Genomic DNA, 19,195 nt, shown 5'->3' with positions numbered 1-19,195 from the left:
GCTACTGCATTACCTGATCTCAATTCTTCCACCAGTTATTTTTCCCTCTACCTGGTGGGATCTGTCCTACTGATGATTGAGCACTTCTTGACTTCTGTTATATGTGACAGCAGATCGCTTACTCTCCTTACATAAAGGCCACTGAGAATTTCCAGAAAATTGATGGTAAGCTGTTCAAATTTTGACAAAATATTCCAAGCTGTGAGGCTGCAGTGCCAACCACTGAGCCACCGTGCCCACTCTGAAGGTGCATAGGGACTCAGCCCCGTCACTGATTTGGTTGGGTACAGGGTGCAGGCAGAGGAGATATAGTAAACTTCATGTGGGTGCAAGATACCAGCTTCACTTTCCCTTCCCCCCTCCTCTTGTTTCTCTATCCTATTGCTTTACATGTGTTTTATACAGCTGTAGTGCTGTTAGAAACCAAGTTCCAAAATTTTGACACAACAACGAAAGAATAGTGATATTGTCCAAAGTCAGAATGTTTATATGGCTTAGAGGGGAGCTTTTTGGTTATGGACCTCCCATGGCCTGCTGCACTTGTCCTTGTCAATATTCTTGATCAGCTGGTTAACATTATTAATCAAAACAGTAGTGCGAATAGCGATGACAAGTATGTGGGACCAAATCCATAAGACTGAAAAGGGAGATAATCAAATCCCATGTTGTGAATTAGGTGAGGTAATTTAAAAAGGTTGAATGCCTTTTTTTGCATTATGAAAAGAGCGTCCTTTTTATATTTTGAAATTTTTTAATTTAAAATTTTTTCTTGTTTTTGTGATTTAAGCGATAGCAATCCCCGACTTATCAATTGTTTGATAATCTTGTATTTTATTCAGGATATTCTTGTGCCGGAGGCTTCTGAATTTGAGCAGTGGGAAGTGGAGGGGGTGGCATCTGAGCATCCTGTTGCTGCTATTATCCCGAGATGGAACATGCTGACCACACTTGATATGAGTCGTAACCAGATATCAAATATTGATGAATCTGCGGTAAGGGAAAATGCTACATTTTTGCATTCAACTTGAGGCTGTTTAGGTCCCTATGTTGAGACTCCCATATTTAAGATGAGTACACCTGTGCTTCGAACTATTGATGTTTTTTTTCTCTCAGAAATTCCTTGCACCTCCTAAGAAGGGCAAAGAAAGGTGTTCTATCAAATTCCTTTCCATTTCTTCCTAACTCCTAAAGCATCATGGTGAGTGCTTCTGGTCGACCTGACCAGATAGAAGTCCCATGTGAAGACAAATGATTGCAAATAAGCCTGTCGGAATCCTAGGTTTCAAATACTATTTGTTTCATAAAAATATTGTTTTTCTTAGTTATAAACAAGAATGAGTTTGAGAGAAGAAAAACTGACAGAGAAAGTAAGAACTGTTGATGCTGGAGTGGGAGTTAACTCATTGTAGAGCTGGAGGAGCACAGCAGGCCAGGCAGCACCAAAGGAGCAGGAAAGTTGATGTTTTGGGTCAGGGCCCTTCTTTAGAAAAATGACAGTTTGGATGTAAAATTCCTATGTATTTCTTTTTTTGAAAACAGTTGAATTTAGTATGTAATCAATTTGGAACTAGTTCTATATTTGCCATTTTACCTTATGTAAACCTACTTATTGCTTTCAAATTCACACGTTTGCGTATAGATTTGATAAAATATGGTGGAGTTGCAAGAAAATCTGATGAATTGAGTTATAATTGTAACTGTAAAGCTTACAGTTGTGGTGTGTGACATTCTGTGAATTGTAATTGTCCATTTGTTGCTTCCATAGGCATGGAAGTGTCAAAGATCAATTTGTAATTTTGTTTTTGTTTATTTGCAATGAGAAGTGGCTTTGATATGCTTTCTCTTGTGAAGTGATCACATTACTTCATTGAATATGTGATCTCTTCCTCGTCTCTGCATTCTCTTCTCACCTTAGTTGAACGTGCAGGTAAGTAAGTTTCACGATTGAGTTTGGTTAATTTCGGCCTCCTTAAGGGATGTCTGTTAGTGAGCTGCGTGCCTGTCTTTGAAAGAAATTAGATAGAGCATCATAAGTGAAAATGAAGGCATTCTATCGTTATTTGGCAATAATTAATCATCATCAGAGCCTAGCTCCAATGGAGTCGGTTTATGGTACGAATGACCGACTATGAAATCATTCAGGTAGTCTGTATTCGTATGTTAACCACTGCTTGCGAGATGGGCAAAGCTTAAGATTCAAGGACACCTTAAGGCAAACCTCAGGAAATTTGCCTTGTCCACTACAGACTCAGAAAAATCCACAAGGAAGGACTATCTGGAATACAATCATGTCATACAGTTGTTTCATTTTACAGGCAAAAAATGCAGGTAACTAAAAACAAAAGACGAGATTTAAAGCTCCAACAAAATCAAGCAGTATTTCATTGTCCACACTCAGGAAAGCCATGCTCGCCTATAGTCAGACTCCACAGGCATTTTAGAATGCTGTACACAATAAATGAGTGTGAATTAAGAAAAATTGCCACCTTTGATAACAAAAAGAAAATGTCAGATTATTCTGGGGATTATTGCCTTTTGTATTAGAGAAGAATTCAATGAATATTTAACAAATATCATAATCATGTTATACAACAGTAGGTAATGGAATTTTTCCTGTCCAAAATAGTATCGTTAGCTCCCTTTCATCCCTGATGCTTAATATAGTTCTCAAATTGTGACCAGTCCACTAAATAACCTGAAAATTTTCATAATTTGAGATCAATAGTTTTGTTGTACTACTTCTGGTAGTAACATTTAGCTGAAGACATGCCCTTGGGTATTGAAGCAGGAATTTAGCGTATACAGTTATAAAAGCATTTGCATGTTGGTCATTGTCACAAGGGAACTGGAGCATAGGAGTTAGGAAATCTTAATAAAATTGTTGCGTTTTGGTCCGACTACACTTGGAGTACTGAGGAAGGTTTTGATTTCTACATCTCATGATATACTTGCATTGGAGGCACTTACAATGAGGACTTACTTGATTGTTTTCTGGATTGACAAGGTTGCCTTGAGTTGGGAGACTGAGTAAACTGGGCAATAATCTCTGGGCATTAAAGAATGAGAGATGATCTAATTGAAAGATCAATATTATGAAGAAGGTTGCTAGGGTAGATACAGAGAGGTTGTTTTCCTGGCTGAGGAATATGAAACATGGGATCATAGCCTCACAATTAGGATTGATCATTTGGTCAGAGATGAGAAGTCGCCTCACTAGAGGATTGTGTTTTTGAAATTAACTACTCCAGCGGTTATTTATGCTCCATTCTGTTTAAGGTTGAGACTGGTACATTTTTAGTGCATTGGAATTTAGGACTATAGGACTATGATTAGTGGGTGAGAGAGGTGATTTTGAGGTAGAAGATTAGCCATGATTATGTTGAATGGTGCAGCAGACTGGCTGTTTAGTATGAACTAGACTTGCTCCTGTCTCTCATGTTTACATTTACTAATGCTGTTCTATTATCCAGTTAGTTGATATTCTTCAAGAATATTGATATAATTAGTCCTAAAACTTGTTTTCCCAGTGGCTACAACTTCACCCCATCCAACTGATGAATTTCAGTTTTTTAACTTTGTTAAAAATTTGAATGCATCAGAATGTAGTAATAGGGCTTCCGCTATTCTTATGTTGTTAGCTTTGAATTCAGTAGATCCCTTTTATGTTCAAATTCACTGTGTATCGTTGTAATTTTTTTCATTTGTTTTGCAGAAATTAATACCTAAAGTTGAATTTCTAGATCTCAGTTACAATGAAATAACAGTAATGGAAAATTTACAGGTAAGAGGACAACTGAAATAATAGGAATGGTGTAAAACCTACAATGTTCACACAATAGCAAAACTAATCACTTCATTCTCTTGATGGGGGGGGAGAAAAATTTTGGGTTTTTTTGGAGTCAGTCAAGTTGTTTTGATAAAAATGACACTTCAAAAAAAAAGTGTCACCCACTGTTCATGCTTTTCAACACCATTCATCATTTTAGTATAATCTTCCATAGTAATGTGAAGAATAAAATGGAAGCTCAAACTGGATGTAACTGCGTGCCAGCTTTCAGTTGCTTATGAACAAGGGAACCTAAGGCACCTTTTGGGACATAACATTTGCCATTCACTCACCACATAAGAAGTAGACTGCAACTGAGTTCCTTCTACCAAAGTGGTAACTTCACTATTATCCACATTATATTCAATCTGCCACACTTTTACCCTTTCGTTCAGTCTGTCTGAATTCCTCGAAACCTCTTAGCATTTCCTCACTACTGTCATTCCCATCAATTTTGTATCATTTGGAAATTTGGAAGTGTTTTCATTGACCTCTGCTTCTAAATATTTACTAATCACCTGTTCAGAGATGGTATTACACACCTCTGGCGTAGTTGGGACCTGAAAACACGCCTCCTGGCTCCGAAGTAGGGGCACTGCCACCACACCATAAAACGTGCATGGTGTCCACATCTGAATAATGAAGAACAGCTGCGACCCAAGCTCTGATCCATGTGGTAGCCCACTAGTCAAGCCACGTTGATGGATGTTTTTCCAGATTTTTGTCTTCTAGGGTTGAAGGTTGAAACTATTGATCTTAAGTATGTAAATGCAGTGGATTTGTCCATAGTGGTTGCAATATAAATTGTTACACACTTCAAAAATAAGTGTCAAGAATAAAAACAGAAATTGTTAGAAAATTTTAGGAAGTCTGACAGCATCAGTGGAAAGAAATCAGAGTTAACATTTTGGATCCACTGGTCCTTCTTCAGAACCCTCCTTTGGGTCTCTGGATTCGAAATGTTAACTCTGATTTCTCTCACCAGATGCTGCCTGATTTGCCGAGTTTTGTCAGCAATTTTTGTTCTTGTTTCTGGTTTCCAGCATCTGAGTTCTGTCAGTTTCATTTCAGAAGTAGTGAGGAATAAGAGTACAAGAACTGAGTTAGATTTTTGGCAGTTTAACTTCCAAGGAAAGTGAGTGATATTTAAATGCACATGTGACAACAGGAAACATTTGAGGTTACACTTTTGCAATATAACTGGTTGTATGTCATCTTCATTGTTATTTTGTTGGCACTTTATTGTGGCTATTCAAGCTACCTATAATGGCGCTAAATCTGTGTTTTATTTTCTGTACCGTGTCCTAATCCAATTCTTGCATGCCTAATTTGTCGTCTCTTTGTTTACAGCATCTCTATAATCTCATTCATTTGGATTTGTCGTACAACAAGATCATGCTACTGCAAGGTGTTCACACAAAACTTGGAAACATCAAAACTTTAAATTTGTCTGGAAACCAATTAGAAAGCCTGTTGGGTCTTAACAAACTTTACTCATTAGTTAATTTGGATCTCAGCAATAATAAAGTATTGCAGGTAATTTGCATGTTTGGTCATTGTGTAAATTTAAAACATTTGAGTTGTTTTGCTAAATGTTCTTAAAAATGTGGTTTGATCTCCAATGGAATATTGTCCGATTCTGAGCACCATATCAGTGAAGGTACAGAAGAGATTTGTTAGAATATTACCATGATTGTGCGAGCAGCTTTTATTGTGACTTTGCTGAGAAAAATCTCAAAGCTAACTCCAGCATTATAAAACAAAATATGTGATGTTGTTAAAAAGGGGAAATTATGAGGTAAATGGCAAAGTTTGGCTCAAGAAATAACTTCAAAGAGTATCTTGATGAAACAGAGTTGTAAGACACTACAGGGTTTAGACAACTGAAGGCATGACCCACCACTGGTGGAGTTATCAGTACTCAAAAGACTGGCATTACATGGGTGAAAATATCTTGGAAGATCTGGAGTAGATTAATGATATGAGGAGTGAACCCTTTAAAGAATTTGAAATCAAGGGTGAGAATTTCAAAATCACAGTTCAGTATGACTGGGAGCCAGTGTATATCCCTGAGCATGGAGTTGATAGCTGGATGAAATGTGCTAAGTCTTGGACAGCAGAGTCTGATTGCCATTTTACACAAAGTAGAATATGGGAGGCCAGTAGTGCATTGGCACACTCTAGTCTTAGAGGTAGGAAGAAATAAATGAAAGCTTTTGCAGCTGATAACTGACAAAAGGAAGAACTTGGGTTATATTACAGTGATGGAAAAATATGGTTGTAATGATGACATAAATGTGGTCAGAACTGCCCCTGTAACAGACTTAGTGGGACGAGTGCTGGAAGATTATAGCCAGATAGGAAGGCTTGATTAAGGTGAAACTGAATTTTGCTGAGACCTTGATGTTAGCATAATTGTTCAGAATACGTTCATGGATAGCAAGACACTTGTTCACAAGTAAAATATGAATCTGGAGGAGAAATATTGAGGCATAATGGTGGTGAGGTGGAGGCCTAGTGAAAAAGTGATTTGGATTAGCAAGCCAGAATCCAATCTTATGTTCTCAGGGAAAGGTTTTGCACCTGCTCATTGCACATAGCAAAACTTACATTCAGTTAAAGAAAAATCTGAAATTAAAAATAAATCCACTGGTCATGACAAAACTACTTATTTATTTGTCATAAAGATCCATCTGGTTCACCAGTGCCTTTTTAGGAAATGAAATCAGCTGTCCTTAGCAGGTTTAGACTATGTGTGACTCCAGACGCGCAGCAAATTGGTCAATTCTCAACTTCCTTCTGAAATGGCAGAGCAACCACTCAGTTCCAGGGCAAATATGGATGGGCAGTAAACATTGGCATACAAGTTCTGAGTATATGTATTTCCAGTGGCAGGAAAAACTCAGCAGATGTGGTAGCACAATGGTGCTGTCCAAAGATAATGGCCTTGGGAACTCTCCACTTTGACTTTGAATGCCGTAAAGTTTCATGACATCAGGTAAAACATCGAGATAACTGACTGCTGATTACCACCCAAGCCAATTAATAAGTGCTCCATGTTGAACACCAGTTGGAAGAAGCCCTGATAGTGGCAAGAGCACTGAATGTACTCTGACACGGGGACATTGAAGTCCTTTGCCAGCAGTGGGCTGAGTAACACCATTAGTGACCTAGATGACAGAGTTTTAAAGAACATAGCTGCTAAACTGGGTAGGTAGCAGGTGCTGAATGAATCAAACAGAGCGAAAAATCTAATTGACCACTTGCTCACCAGTGTGCCTATTGCAGAGGCATCTGTCCGTTACACTACTGGTATTGGATTGATCATCATGCATTCCTTGCAGATACAAGGTCTGACTCCATTTGAGGGCATTCTCCATGTTGTGAAGCACTACCGCTGTGCTACATGTGACACTTTTAGAACGGAACTAGCTTACATTGGCACCCCTGAAGCGCTTTGAGCCCCCAGCAGCCGAATTGACCTCAACCCAGCATACCCCCATCTCTTACCAATAATAAACTAATGCGTGTGAGAACAGTGCCAGCATACCCAAAAATAAGGTATTAACCTTGTGAAGCTATGCTGCAGAACTACTTGCATTCTTAACAATGGAAGCAGTATGCAGTAGATGGAATGAAGTAATCTCAGGACAAGTGGATCAGATTTAAGCTTTGCAGTCTTGCCACATCCAGTCATAAATACTCTTGGACATTTCACTAACTGTGCAAGTCTCCTGGGTGAAGATGTACATAGTTCATTGAAGGTGGCAGGACAGATGGAGAGAGCAATAAGTAAAGCATAGAGTATCCTCAGTTTTATTTATAAGAGCATAGAGTACAAGAATAGAACATGATTCTGATAATGAACGCCTCCGACACATTTGTTAGACTTCAGATGGAGTGTTGTGTACAGTGTGCCTTTTTGTAGGTGAGATGTGAACGCAGTGGAGAGTGTGCCAAAGCGAGTTATAAGAATGGTTCTAGGGATATTTATCATTTATCAGCAATGAGGATAAATTGAAGAAGTTGGGATTGGAGAAGGTAGCGAAGGAGATCTGTTGGAGGCTTTCAAAATCATGAGTGGTTGAGTAGTGTAGAAAGGGGGAGACTGTTCCTGCTGAAAGAGGAACAAGATCAAGAGGGTATAGGTTAAAAGAAGCAAGGGTGGTATGAAAAATATTTTCACAGTCAATAGTTAGGATATGGAATGCATTGCCTCAAAATGTGGAGGTAGGTTCAAATGAAGCATTCTAGAGGGCATTGGATGACTTATTTGGATAAAAGTAATTTAAGGGTTTTGGGGAAAAGCAGATTGGTACAGGTACAGTGGGCTGAATGGCCACCTCGTGTGCTGTAAGACATCCGAGATTCTATAATTTAAATACTGAGCCTTTAAGAGCAGGCCAGAGGCTAGGGATCCAGGCCAAGTAGCTCACCTCCTGATTCCTTAACCCTCGTCTGTGGTCTACAGGGCAGAAGTTAAGAATGTGATATAATTCTTTCTGCTTATCTGGATGAGTGCAGCTCTAATAGCACTTGAAGCCTTGACGCAACCAGGACAAAACAGCCTGCTTGATTGGCACCCTATCCACCAACCTAAGAATTCACTTCTTCACATCTGTAGATAACAAAGTGTGGAGCTGGATGAACACAGCAGGCCATGCAGCATCTTAGGAGCACAAAAGCTGACGTTTTGGGCCGAGAACTTCAGGCCCGAAACATCAGCTTTTCTGTTCCTAAGATGCTGCTTAGCCTGCTGTGTTCACCCAGCTCCACCCTTTGTTGTCTTGGATCCTCCAGCATCTGCAGTTCCCATTATCTCTTTACATCTATAGATTGCTTACAAATGATATGTTTAGGTTGTGTTTGTTTATAGTGCATTGATATTTTGTACTTTATATTCTGTATGATACTTTGTGGGGCCTTGTGTTTGTACATGCTATGCTTAACTACCTCAAGCTTGGTATACTTGGAGTAGAAGCATGCATTTCTATCGAAATTGCTAAATATCCTGATGTAAATAAACTTTTTCAGATTGAAGAAATAAGAAACATTGGAAATTTGCCGTGCCTTGAGAAAGTCTGTCTGGAAAACAATCCCTTAAGCATTATCCCTGATTATAGAACGAAAGTGCTTGCACAGTTTGGAGATCGAGCCTCAGAGGTAAGGCTTGAGATACTTGTTTTATGTGTAGAATTTAGATGCGTTGAGACTTTTAAAAATGTAACTTTTCATTGTTATTGTTAGACTATATTGAAATGGCAGTACGACATTGAATAATGGCAATTTTGACATTATTACTATTTTGAATCTAAGATACATTAGTGTCTGTGGATAATGATATCATAAAATGTTTTTAGAATTCTAATGTAATTTTGTCTTTTTGAATTAAGTTTATCATCAGTCATCTTTATATTTTATATATATTGGAGTTTAACTAAGTACATCTGATCAATTTTCAGACTCGGAAGCTAACAGCCACGAATGAAATAACAGAACCGATATAATGTAGATCAAAAATTGTGCTAATGACATTTGAAGTCCTAGAAACTGATATATTTGAAATGTTTTGCAATAGGCAAAGTATTTCTTTGTTTTATGAAATAGTAAAGCTGGCTCAGGATTTTTTTGCATTCCTGTCTTTAATTTTTCTTTTGAAGGTACATTTGTTTTCTTGAATAGAAAATTCAGTTGATACTTTTTGATCTTCAGTAGTTTGTCGAAACCTGTGTTACTGCAAAATGCTCTGTGAAGTCCTCCCAAAGGCTTATTTGCTTTTGTGCATCTGCTAGGTTTGTTTGGATAATACTGTTACAACAGAAAAGGAACTCGATACAGTCGAGGTGCTAAAGGCAATTCAAAAAGCAAAAGAAGCAAAAGATCGAATGAATAATACAGACAAAAAGGTGGGTCTGCAGGAATAAAACTTCCTTCTAAGGTTGCTTCGTATTTTTTGTGATGGTATTTAGTGTTTTCAATGGACACTACTGAGATACCATCCACTATGAAGATTAGGATCCTTGCTACAGAAGTATTCTGAATTGCAACAGGATTTGGCTTTCCTTCCCTGATGCTGTCCATAGTTGGTGAGTAATCAGCATGGAATATTTTAGGTGGATTTGTTGTTACTCAGCTTTAAGTTACTAAAGAAGCAATCGTCTTGTTATTGGCTCTATAGCATTAGATTTGTAAATATACAAATCTAAGCTGTGATTCTGTCAGTGATGGAATTTATCTGAAATGTTTTTAGTGGAAAGGGGGAATCTCTTGGTTCAGAGTTCATTTAACGATTCCTAATCTTGTTAAAATTAGTGCTAAAATTAGTACTCGGACTCTGCTACATTAAATTTCATATTGTGTTATTTTAAATAAGTACCTTCTTTTGTTAGATCAGTGAGGAATCGAGACTCGCTGCTCCAGGGTCCAAACCCAGCTGCTTTTCTTACGCTGCTTGTCCTTCCTCTCCTCTGCTACACCATGCTGCCAGCTCCAGCCAAGGTAATCATGTATGTATCGGGCTGCTGGTGTGGGCCATTTCTAGTTCTAGTGCTTGCTTATCCGCATTGATGTGCGAGCATAAAGGGGATAGGCCACTTCCACTTCTAACTTTTACACAAAATGCTTCAGGTATTCTTCCTGGCTGTTTTTAAAAGCCAAGTAGAGACAAATGGAACTGGTTTAGTTTGGGAAACTTGGTTGGCATGGGGCTTTGGACAAAGGGCCTGTTTCCATGCTGTATGAGTTATTTATCAATTTAAAGGTGCTAAATGCTAATGCTTCCGAACTCTCTACTTTTATTTTACACTTTTGCTTAAATGCATTGTCTGCTTCATTCCTTTCTTTTGTGAAAACAGCAGAATATTCAATCAAAATGTCTTCACCCTTCTCATACTAATTATCTTTTGTGGTCTCTAATTGTTACACTTCTACTGTTCAAGTATGTGTAAAACATTGTTGAGTTTTTCTTGATTCCACTTGCCCTTATATTTTTCACACCATTTTATTCCACATCTCTCTTTGGTTTCTGGACTTGCCGTTTGGCTTTTACCTTTAGGCGTTCTATACTCCTGTATGAGCTCAGCAATCTCGACCTTCTTGGCATCTGATTTAGTCTTTTTTTTTTGTCTAATTTTACTCATCTATACTTTTTAACATCCAGAAGTTCTATTATTAGGAATCTTATGTGACCAGGTGAGAAGGGTCACAGCCTCCTTTTTGACCCCTTTCAATCAGAACAGTTCCCCCCACTTAATTATAGTTAACACACTTAATAAAAATGAGCTAACCTTTTCAAAAACAAAGCAGAGCCTATTCCAAGACTTCCTTGAATGAAAGTGGAATTTATTTATTCCCAAAAATAACACATGCGGCAACAAATTACAGAAAAGAGGCTACAAAGAAAATGGGACATGATATTTGATGCAGACAGAAAGTTGCAGTTTACAGATTGTTGAATATTCTTGAGTTGCTAGATGAAACTGAGTCCAACTGCTTCCTTGCTTCTGCACAGTGATACAACTCCAGATGACCTGGAGTTTTTCCTTAATTGTTGTTCCAAGTTGTTGAATCATAGGCTGGTGGCTCAGTTTGACGTTGTTTCGTTTCTCATTCTATTGCTTGCTTTCTGCGTGTGTAAAAGGAATAGACCGCTTCCACTTCTAAGTTTTATATAAAATGCTTCAAGTGTTCTTCAAGTCTGCTTTTAAAAGCCAAGTGAATTGACTGATGTTTGAAAATTAGAGTTTGATTTGTGGTGGTCATAAGAACCCTTTTTGTTCTTAATAGATGGGCAAGTTCCTTGTGCCTCTTAATAGTTTTCTTTAAGGCGATTTCTTATCTTTTTGTGCAGTTGAACTTGTAGTTCATTTTAAAACCTTGCAACTTTTTTCTAAATCTGCAAATCAAGGAAGCTAATTTTCCATGCAGCAGATACTGAGAATGCTGGAGAAACTCAGCCGGTCTGGCAGTACCTGTGGAGGGCAAATTAGAGTTAACATATTGAGTCCAAGATAGAACATAGAACAGTACAGCACAGAACAGGCCCTTCAGCCCGCAATGTTGTGCTGACCATTGATCCTCATGTATGCACCCTCAAATTTCTGTGACCATATGCATGTCCAGCAGTCTCTTAAATGACCCCAATGACCTTGCTTCCACAACTGCTGCTGGCAACGCATTCCATGCTCTCACAACTCTGTGTAAAGAACCCACCTCTGACATCCCCTCTATACTTTCCACCAACCAGCTTAAAACTATGACCCCTCGTGCTAGCCATTTCTGCCCTGGGAAATAGTCTCTGGCTATCAACTCTATCTATGCCTCTCATTATCTTGTATACCTCAGTTAGGTCCCTCTCCTCCTCCTTTTCTCCAATGAAAAGAGACCGAGCTCAGTCAACCTCTCTTCATAAGATAAACCCTCCAGTCCAGGCAGCATCCTGGTAAACCTCCTCTGAACCCTCTCCAATATGACTTAAGTTCTAAGGATTGGTCAGACTGCTCTTGAATCGTTAATCCTGCTCCTCTTGCCACCGATGCCACTGAGTTTCTCCAGCATTCTGCGTGTTTCAGATTTCCAGCATCATCTGCAGCTTGCTTAATTTTCCATGTTCCTATTGTCATATGTTACTTGTCTTTTAAAAGTAAATGTACTTTGGATCTTAACTGTTTGGCTTGGCAGGAATTTGGGAATATTTAAACAGCTGAACTTAATAGTGTCATACTAATGCAAGGTGTTAAATGAGCTTTTGAACAAGAAGACAAGATTTCAGCAGAAGTTTATCAGAATGATGTTTCCAGCATAATCACACTATTTTTAAGATAGTGAATTTCATTCGGTCAGTCCAATGGTTAATATATTTGAGTAGCTTCTTTCCTGTGAGATCAGCATAGAGTACCTGTCAGGAGGGCTTTCATTAGATTAATTGGTGCTTTGATTTGTCAGGCATAGACACTATCCTGGTTCTCCATTTCCAAGGTCAGGTTTTGACTTTGTGTCTAAATGGAGCAAGTGAACAGAAGGTCTAGGAAATTGAAGGTGGATAAATTCAGTGGTAGTGAAACATTTGCTGAAGTGTTGGCTTGTTCAAGATTTCTTGTCAAAAATGAATGGCGATATGTCTCAGTTCAGAATGAGGCCACATGTTTATCTGTACTTCTGACAGTTGTTCAATTGTACTAGGTCCCCTGGTCTTTTCCAATACCCTGCAATGCTTTTCTTCCTTAAAAGATCTGTCCAGTTTCTATTTTTCAAGTTATATTGTTAAATATGTTACTGTTATTCTTTTAGGAAGTGCGCTCCACTTCATAACACCTTGCAGCTTTAAACTGTATTCATGTCATCTCCTCTCTGTTATCTCGTATCTGTATCCTGTGGTCCCTGACCATACTGCCAGTGGCACTGCCTCCTTCTTTAATTAATTCTCTCTCCCTCTATCAATTTAAACAGCTGGGTAGCTCATCATTGTAGAACTGTTGATAATTTACAATATGGAAGGACATCATTCAGTCATTATATTCTCTCTAGCCGTAGGAATGGCCTAGACTTCTCTGCTTACTATTTTCATAAACCATATTGCTCTTGTACTAACATTTCTGCCCTGGGCCAGCTGTAGTATTGAGGAACAACAGTAAATTCTATACATAAGCACTTCAGCCTTGAGGCAATTTTCTTTTGAATAAAGACCGAGAAACTGTAGACGCTGGATACATGAGAAACTAACCGCATCTGTTATCCATTTTTGTTACATTCTCCATTTACCCCCCCCCCCCCAACAATTACCCGTCTCACTTTCCACCTCTTCTCCCCACCCTTGCTATTTTCCTTGCATGCACACGCTGTGTTTCATGCACTGCCTGTCATGCTCGTGCATGTGTGCTGTCTCTTACAGTCTGGCTGTATAGAGCATGCATTATTTTGGTCTCCGTCAGTGTCGCACATATGCATGCGCTCTCGCTGTTGTGTCTCTGCCTGTTGTTCATGTGCTGTCTCGCTTTCTGCTTGTTGTACCCACTTTCCTGCTATGTCCCTGTTGTAAGCGCATGCACTCGCTTTGTGCCTGCATGCCGTATGCATCCTTGCTTTTTCACTCTTCGTCCCATTCTCCCAGAGGGCATAGATTTAAGGTGAAAAGAGAAAAATTTAACCACGCAGAATTGTATGAAATGAACCACCAGAAGAACTGGTAGAGGAAGGCATGTTTACAACATTTAAAAGACATTTGGTCAGGTACACAAATAGGGAAGGGATATAGACCAAATGCAGGCAAATAGGACAGGCTTTGTTCAGGAAACCTGGCTGATATGGAGGAGTTGGGATAAGGGCCTGTCTCCATGCTGTATACCTTGAGTCTATGCCTCTCTGTCCCTCTGCTTCCCACTCCCCTCTCCCCCTCCACACCACTTCTTAACATCTTAGTCTTGCGTTTGTTTTCTTTTGACTGATGTCACTTGTATATGCTCTTTGTCCAGAAGTTCTATTATTAGCCCTATGCATTTGCTTTACTACGACCAATTGAGGAGGATCACAGCCTTCTTTTAACCTATTTCCGTCACAACAGGTGTTTTTGCCCCTCCTTAGCATGTAGCTCTCACACATTGATTAGAAAGTGAAGCAAAGCGAATTCCAAGGCTTCCTTAAATGAAAGTGCAATTTAATTACTACTCAAAAATAATAAATGCACAGTAAATGTGCAGAAAACAGAGGTTACAAAGAACGTGGTAAATGATCTGTGACGCAGTCAAGAAGTTTAAGATACTTGCAGTTTATAGATCTTTTAAAATATTCTTAAGCTGTCAGTCTGAAACTGAGTCCACCTGCAGTCTTGCTTCTGTGTAATGATGCAACTCCACATCACCCAGAGTTCTCCCTTGTTTGTTGTTCCAAGTTGTTTTTCATAGGCTGGTGGCTGAGCTTCAGTTGTTTCTGTTTAGTTAATAAAATTCTGTTTGTATGTATGAGTCTCCTCGTTTTTCAAAGTCCCACAAACAACTTTTCATCTCAGTGTGTAACTTTCAAAAATGTATAGCTAACGAGGAGATGCAGGTTTGAGTTTGTGTTCTTTGTTGTTTACTAATGTGTTTGTGTACTTGGTTAAACCTGGTCCGGTGATCACAAGCAGACGATTTAAATCAGTTTTTGTCCTTTCTTAAACCCTTTCTAAGTCCATGAAAATTGTGGGTATTAAGCAATTGAAGTTGAATATTGAAAGTCGACTTTCAGTATGACTGTGATGAGTTGAAAAATATTTGAATTTTTGAAGCATCCGTTTTCTTGAATTCCACTGTTCTGCCACTGATTTACATTTGAATCTAGATCACATCTGAACTTAGTTTTACATAGGGTAAGGACTAATTTCACTATGTAAATCTTAGAAAGTACTGACCTAAATCATGGGAAACGCTAGATCTGCTTCCAGGAATACTGAACTCAAAGCAATATCTGACGCAGATCTGAACTTTGTAACTAACATTTCGGATTTTACAGTACTTGTTGTCAAATAACAACCATCATAAATCTCAGATTGAGCTGGTAATTGATTTTAGTTCCTATCGAATTGACTGACTTCTCGTTCTATTCTCAACCTGGTATTTTATTCCATTAGTTGGACATAATGGTGCTGTTAGTTCAATACTGTCCACTTTACGCTGCTGCCTAAGAGAGATTTCTCATTCTCTATCTTTCAACTTTTTCCTTCTTCATTTCATTAAATGTAAAGTGCATTTATTGCTCTGGTCTTCTAAATTTGTGAGCACACTGCATTACAAAAGCAGTGAGTTTTGAATATGATGTGACATTTTTGCAACATTTTGAATTATTGGTCCCTCTTAATATAAAGATCAGCCTTGAACAGAATTAAATTTTGATGACTTTCTGACCAATGTTTTTTCCCTGTTACCTTATGCTGAAGTTATTTTTTTTCTTGTTTTCCAAATAATATTACACATGCACAGATCTGTGTATAGGGCAGTTTTGATTTGAGGGTTATTACCAAGTTTTTAATGTTACTTCATTCAACTGAAATTTAGTTATTTGGAAAAGTTGAAAGAAGTTTGCTTGAAAAAAGAACTGGTGGCAATTGATGGGAATATCCAGATTCTGTTTGCAATTTTTAAGCAATATTTTCACAGTATACATAACCTGGATGAACTGAATTAATAATTTTATTTTGGAAAAGGTAAACTGACAGTTTCAAGGTTAGTCTTGTGCATGCCATCTATCATGTATGTGTCTCCAGTTCCTGTGCTGCTGTTGGCTTATTAGTATATCTCCCAGCTGTCAGTGTCTTACTTGCCCCTTCTCCTATTCCTGGCTAAGTCTTCCGTATGTATTGTCCTATTTTCCCCACTGCCCCCCCCTACCAGATTCCCAGTCAGAGTGCATAAGTTTGATTTTTAACACTTTAATATTAATCTTTGGACTGGGGTAAGGTGTTCCCTACTGATGAGAGAAACAGGAGAAGGAAAGCGGAGAGGGAAACCTGGTTCCACACTCTGATAGAAATCACTTTTAGTTTCTGCTGGGTGTTCTGTTTCAAGGTCGGGTGGCATTCTAATTTGTTAATTTTCTTCTTGCTTCCTGCCTTTCCAGCCCCTTTTTAAATTTCTTTTTGCTGTGCACGGAGCACGGAATTCTACAGTTATCAGCTACCTCTGACAAATTGTTTGACCACTACTCTTGTGACTCTTAGCAGTGAATATTGGTAGGCTGTTTATTTGTAGTGGTGTTGCAGTTGAGGCTGATTTTGCTTGGGTGTTGGCATTCGCTAGTACTCTGTCTTGAATTTCATTTGATTGAAGTCACACCCCAGGATGCGCACAAAAATCAAGACTGAAGTGCCACTGCAGTAGTTCTGCACTATTGAATGTGTTATCATTCAGACTAGATTCAAAAGTGAAATGCACCTCCCCCAGAAAAAAAATCTGGTTAAAACAACAGATCACACAACACAATTTTGAAGACGCTCAGGGAAGTTATTACTGGTGTCCTAACCAATATTCATCCTTTGACTGATGTTGCAAAGTATCAGAAGATCCAGTCATTAGTCCATTCATTTTTGTGGAATGTTTCTGTGCACAAATAGGCTGCCACGTTACCTGCATTTCAACAACGACTACAACCCTTAAATACACGTCAACCATAAAGCATTTTGAGTTGTCTGGTGGTCATGAAAGTTGCTGAAGAAGCCTAAAAGATCCATTTCTAGACATTTGATAGCTGCATGCAAGCGCTATAACAGTGCTCATAAGAATGCTTGGGGCCCCGTTTTTTTTTTGTTCTTGTTGACTCAATGGCAATTGTAAAATGGTATGCTGTAACAACCATGTGGAACCATTCCAGTTTTGCATTATATCACCAAGCTTAAATTCATTTTTAAAAATAATTTGAATTGCTTCTTAACAATATAGCATTCATATAAAGTTTATCGAGTATTACTGCTATTTTTGCACAAACTAATAAACTTCGTAAATTTTGAAAGTAATGTGCTCAAGCTTAATAATTACATTCTGAAAATGTACTTTTAAAATAATGCAGCCAATCGGTAAAATAATCAACTAAAATATTTTGTGCTTGTTCGTTTTGGATCCAGTTTGTGATTCCATGTTTTGCTTTTGGTGAATAATTCCAGATTTTTGCTTTTTTTTATTGCAGAAATAGATACAAAACCAGCCCTAATTAGCAATCTACATCAAAATGACAGTTTGACTCCTATGACTTCTATAATTACCCAAGGATGCTGTAACATAGCAAATATGAATGAAACCATGAGCGAGGTAATGTTACTTCCATCTCAAAGTTGATTGCTTAAAGTTTTGGCAAAGATCTGTAGCTCGGGTTGTCAATGAGGTTGTTGACTTGTTCGCTGAGCTGGGTTGTTTTTGTCACCATGCTAGGTGACATCGTCAGTGGAGCCTCTGATGAAGCAATGTTATTCTACTGCGCTTACAATTTATATTGTGTGGTCCGTTATGGTGAGAGCTGTCATTTCCGGTTTTGATTTGTATGGATTTATATATGGGGTCCAATTCTATATGTTTGTTGATTGAAGTATGGGTGGAGAAACATGCGTCTAAGAATTCCCGTGTGTGTCTTCGTTTGGCTTAGACTACTATGGTTACTTTGTCCCAGTTAAACGGGCCTTCATTGTCTGAATGTATGGATATTGAGGAGACTTCATCATGCTGTTTTGCTGCTAGCTGATGTTTGTGCATTCTGACGGCGAGTTCCCTTCCTATCTGTCCAATGTAATGTTTGTGGCAGTCGTGGCATGGTATTTAGTAAACCGTGTTGGTTCTGCATGTTGTGGGAATCGGGTCTTTAATCCTTGTGAGTGTTTCGGAATCATAGTGGCCCACAGGCCCACAAGCCCACAGCCACTCTACAGCAAACACTCACAAGGATTAAAGACCCGATTCCCACAACATGCAGAACCAACACGGTTTACTAAATACCATGCCACGACTGCCACAAACATTACATTGGACAGACAGGAAGGGAACTCGCCATCAGAATGCACAAACATCAGCTAGCAGCAAAACAGCATGAAGTCTCCTCAATATCCGTACATTCAGACAATGAAGGCCCGTTTAACTGGGACAAAGTAACCATAGTAGTCTAAGCCAAACAAAGACACACACAGGAATTCTTAGACGCATGTTTCTCCACCCATACTTCAATCAACAAACATATAGAATTGGACCCCATATATAAATCCATACAAACCAAAACCGGAAATGACAGCTCTCACCATAACGGACCACACAATATAAATTGTAAGCGCAGTAGAATAACATTGCTTCATTAGAGGCTCCACTGACGATGTCACCTAGCATGGTGACAAAACATCTGACAAAAACAACCTAGCTTGGTGAGCAAGTCAACAGCCTCAAAATTGATTGCTGAGTGGTAGAAATTGAGTAGCGCATCACCTACTTTGCAGCTTACACCTTTTAATGTCATTGCTTTGTTCAGTGGTGGTGTTGGTTATATGTATGTCATCTCTCTGTTCATAAAATCCCCACAACTCCAGAAGAATCTATTCATCTCTGAATGGGGTCTTGTGCAAATTCCTCAAACAGACACTGGAGTGAAAAGAGGTAGTGCCTTCCATAGTAGTTAGATGTTTAAAATCTAGTAGACAGAGGAAAGCAATCCATTCTGATGGCAAACTTAAGAACAAGGGCTGTAACCATAAAATTTGATTTGATCTGTTGGGTACAATGTGCAACACTTCTTCACAAAAAGATTGTGAAAATCTGGAACTAAATCCTGGATCTCAGTCAGACAACCAAAAAGGGAAGTTACGGTGAGGAATTGCATTCAAGTATGGTGTTAGGTCAAGGTTTTTAGGACTTCATTAGTTTTAAGTAA

General features: G+C 38.6%; 1 protein-coding gene across 6 annotated transcripts in view; it reads left to right on the top strand.

Moving 5' to 3' along the window:
- The window catches only part of nisch (nischarin), a 67,355-nt gene that overhangs the window by 26,016 nt on the left and 22,144 nt on the right, over positions 1-19,195 (top strand). For 5 of the 6 annotated variants that reach the window (XR_007249230.2, XM_048547503.2, XM_048547505.2 and 2 more), the window contains exons 8-14: positions 840-992; positions 3,713-3,781; positions 5,177-5,362; positions 8,861-8,989; positions 9,619-9,732; positions 10,216-10,324; positions 17,477-17,598. Coding sequence is in view for 5 of the 6 variants with exons in the window: in XM_048547503.2 (XP_048403460.2) it covers positions 840-992; positions 3,713-3,781; positions 5,177-5,362; positions 8,861-8,989; positions 9,619-9,732; positions 10,216-10,324; positions 17,477-17,598 (882 nt within the window). In the remaining variant the exon portion in view is untranslated. Of the gene's footprint in view, positions 1-839; positions 993-3,712; positions 3,782-5,176; positions 5,363-8,860; positions 8,990-9,618; positions 9,733-10,215; positions 10,333-17,476; positions 17,599-19,195 lie in introns of those variants that run through there. The other variant, XM_048547507.2, reaches the window with a different exon arrangement.

Source organism: Stegostoma tigrinum, chromosome 11 (genome assembly GCF_030684315.1).
Source record: "Stegostoma tigrinum isolate sSteTig4 chromosome 11, sSteTig4.hap1, whole genome shotgun sequence".
Classification (NCBI taxonomy): Eukaryota; Metazoa; Chordata; class Chondrichthyes; order Orectolobiformes; family Stegostomatidae; genus Stegostoma; species Stegostoma tigrinum.
This window is presented reverse-complemented; position numbering and strand designations above follow the sequence as displayed.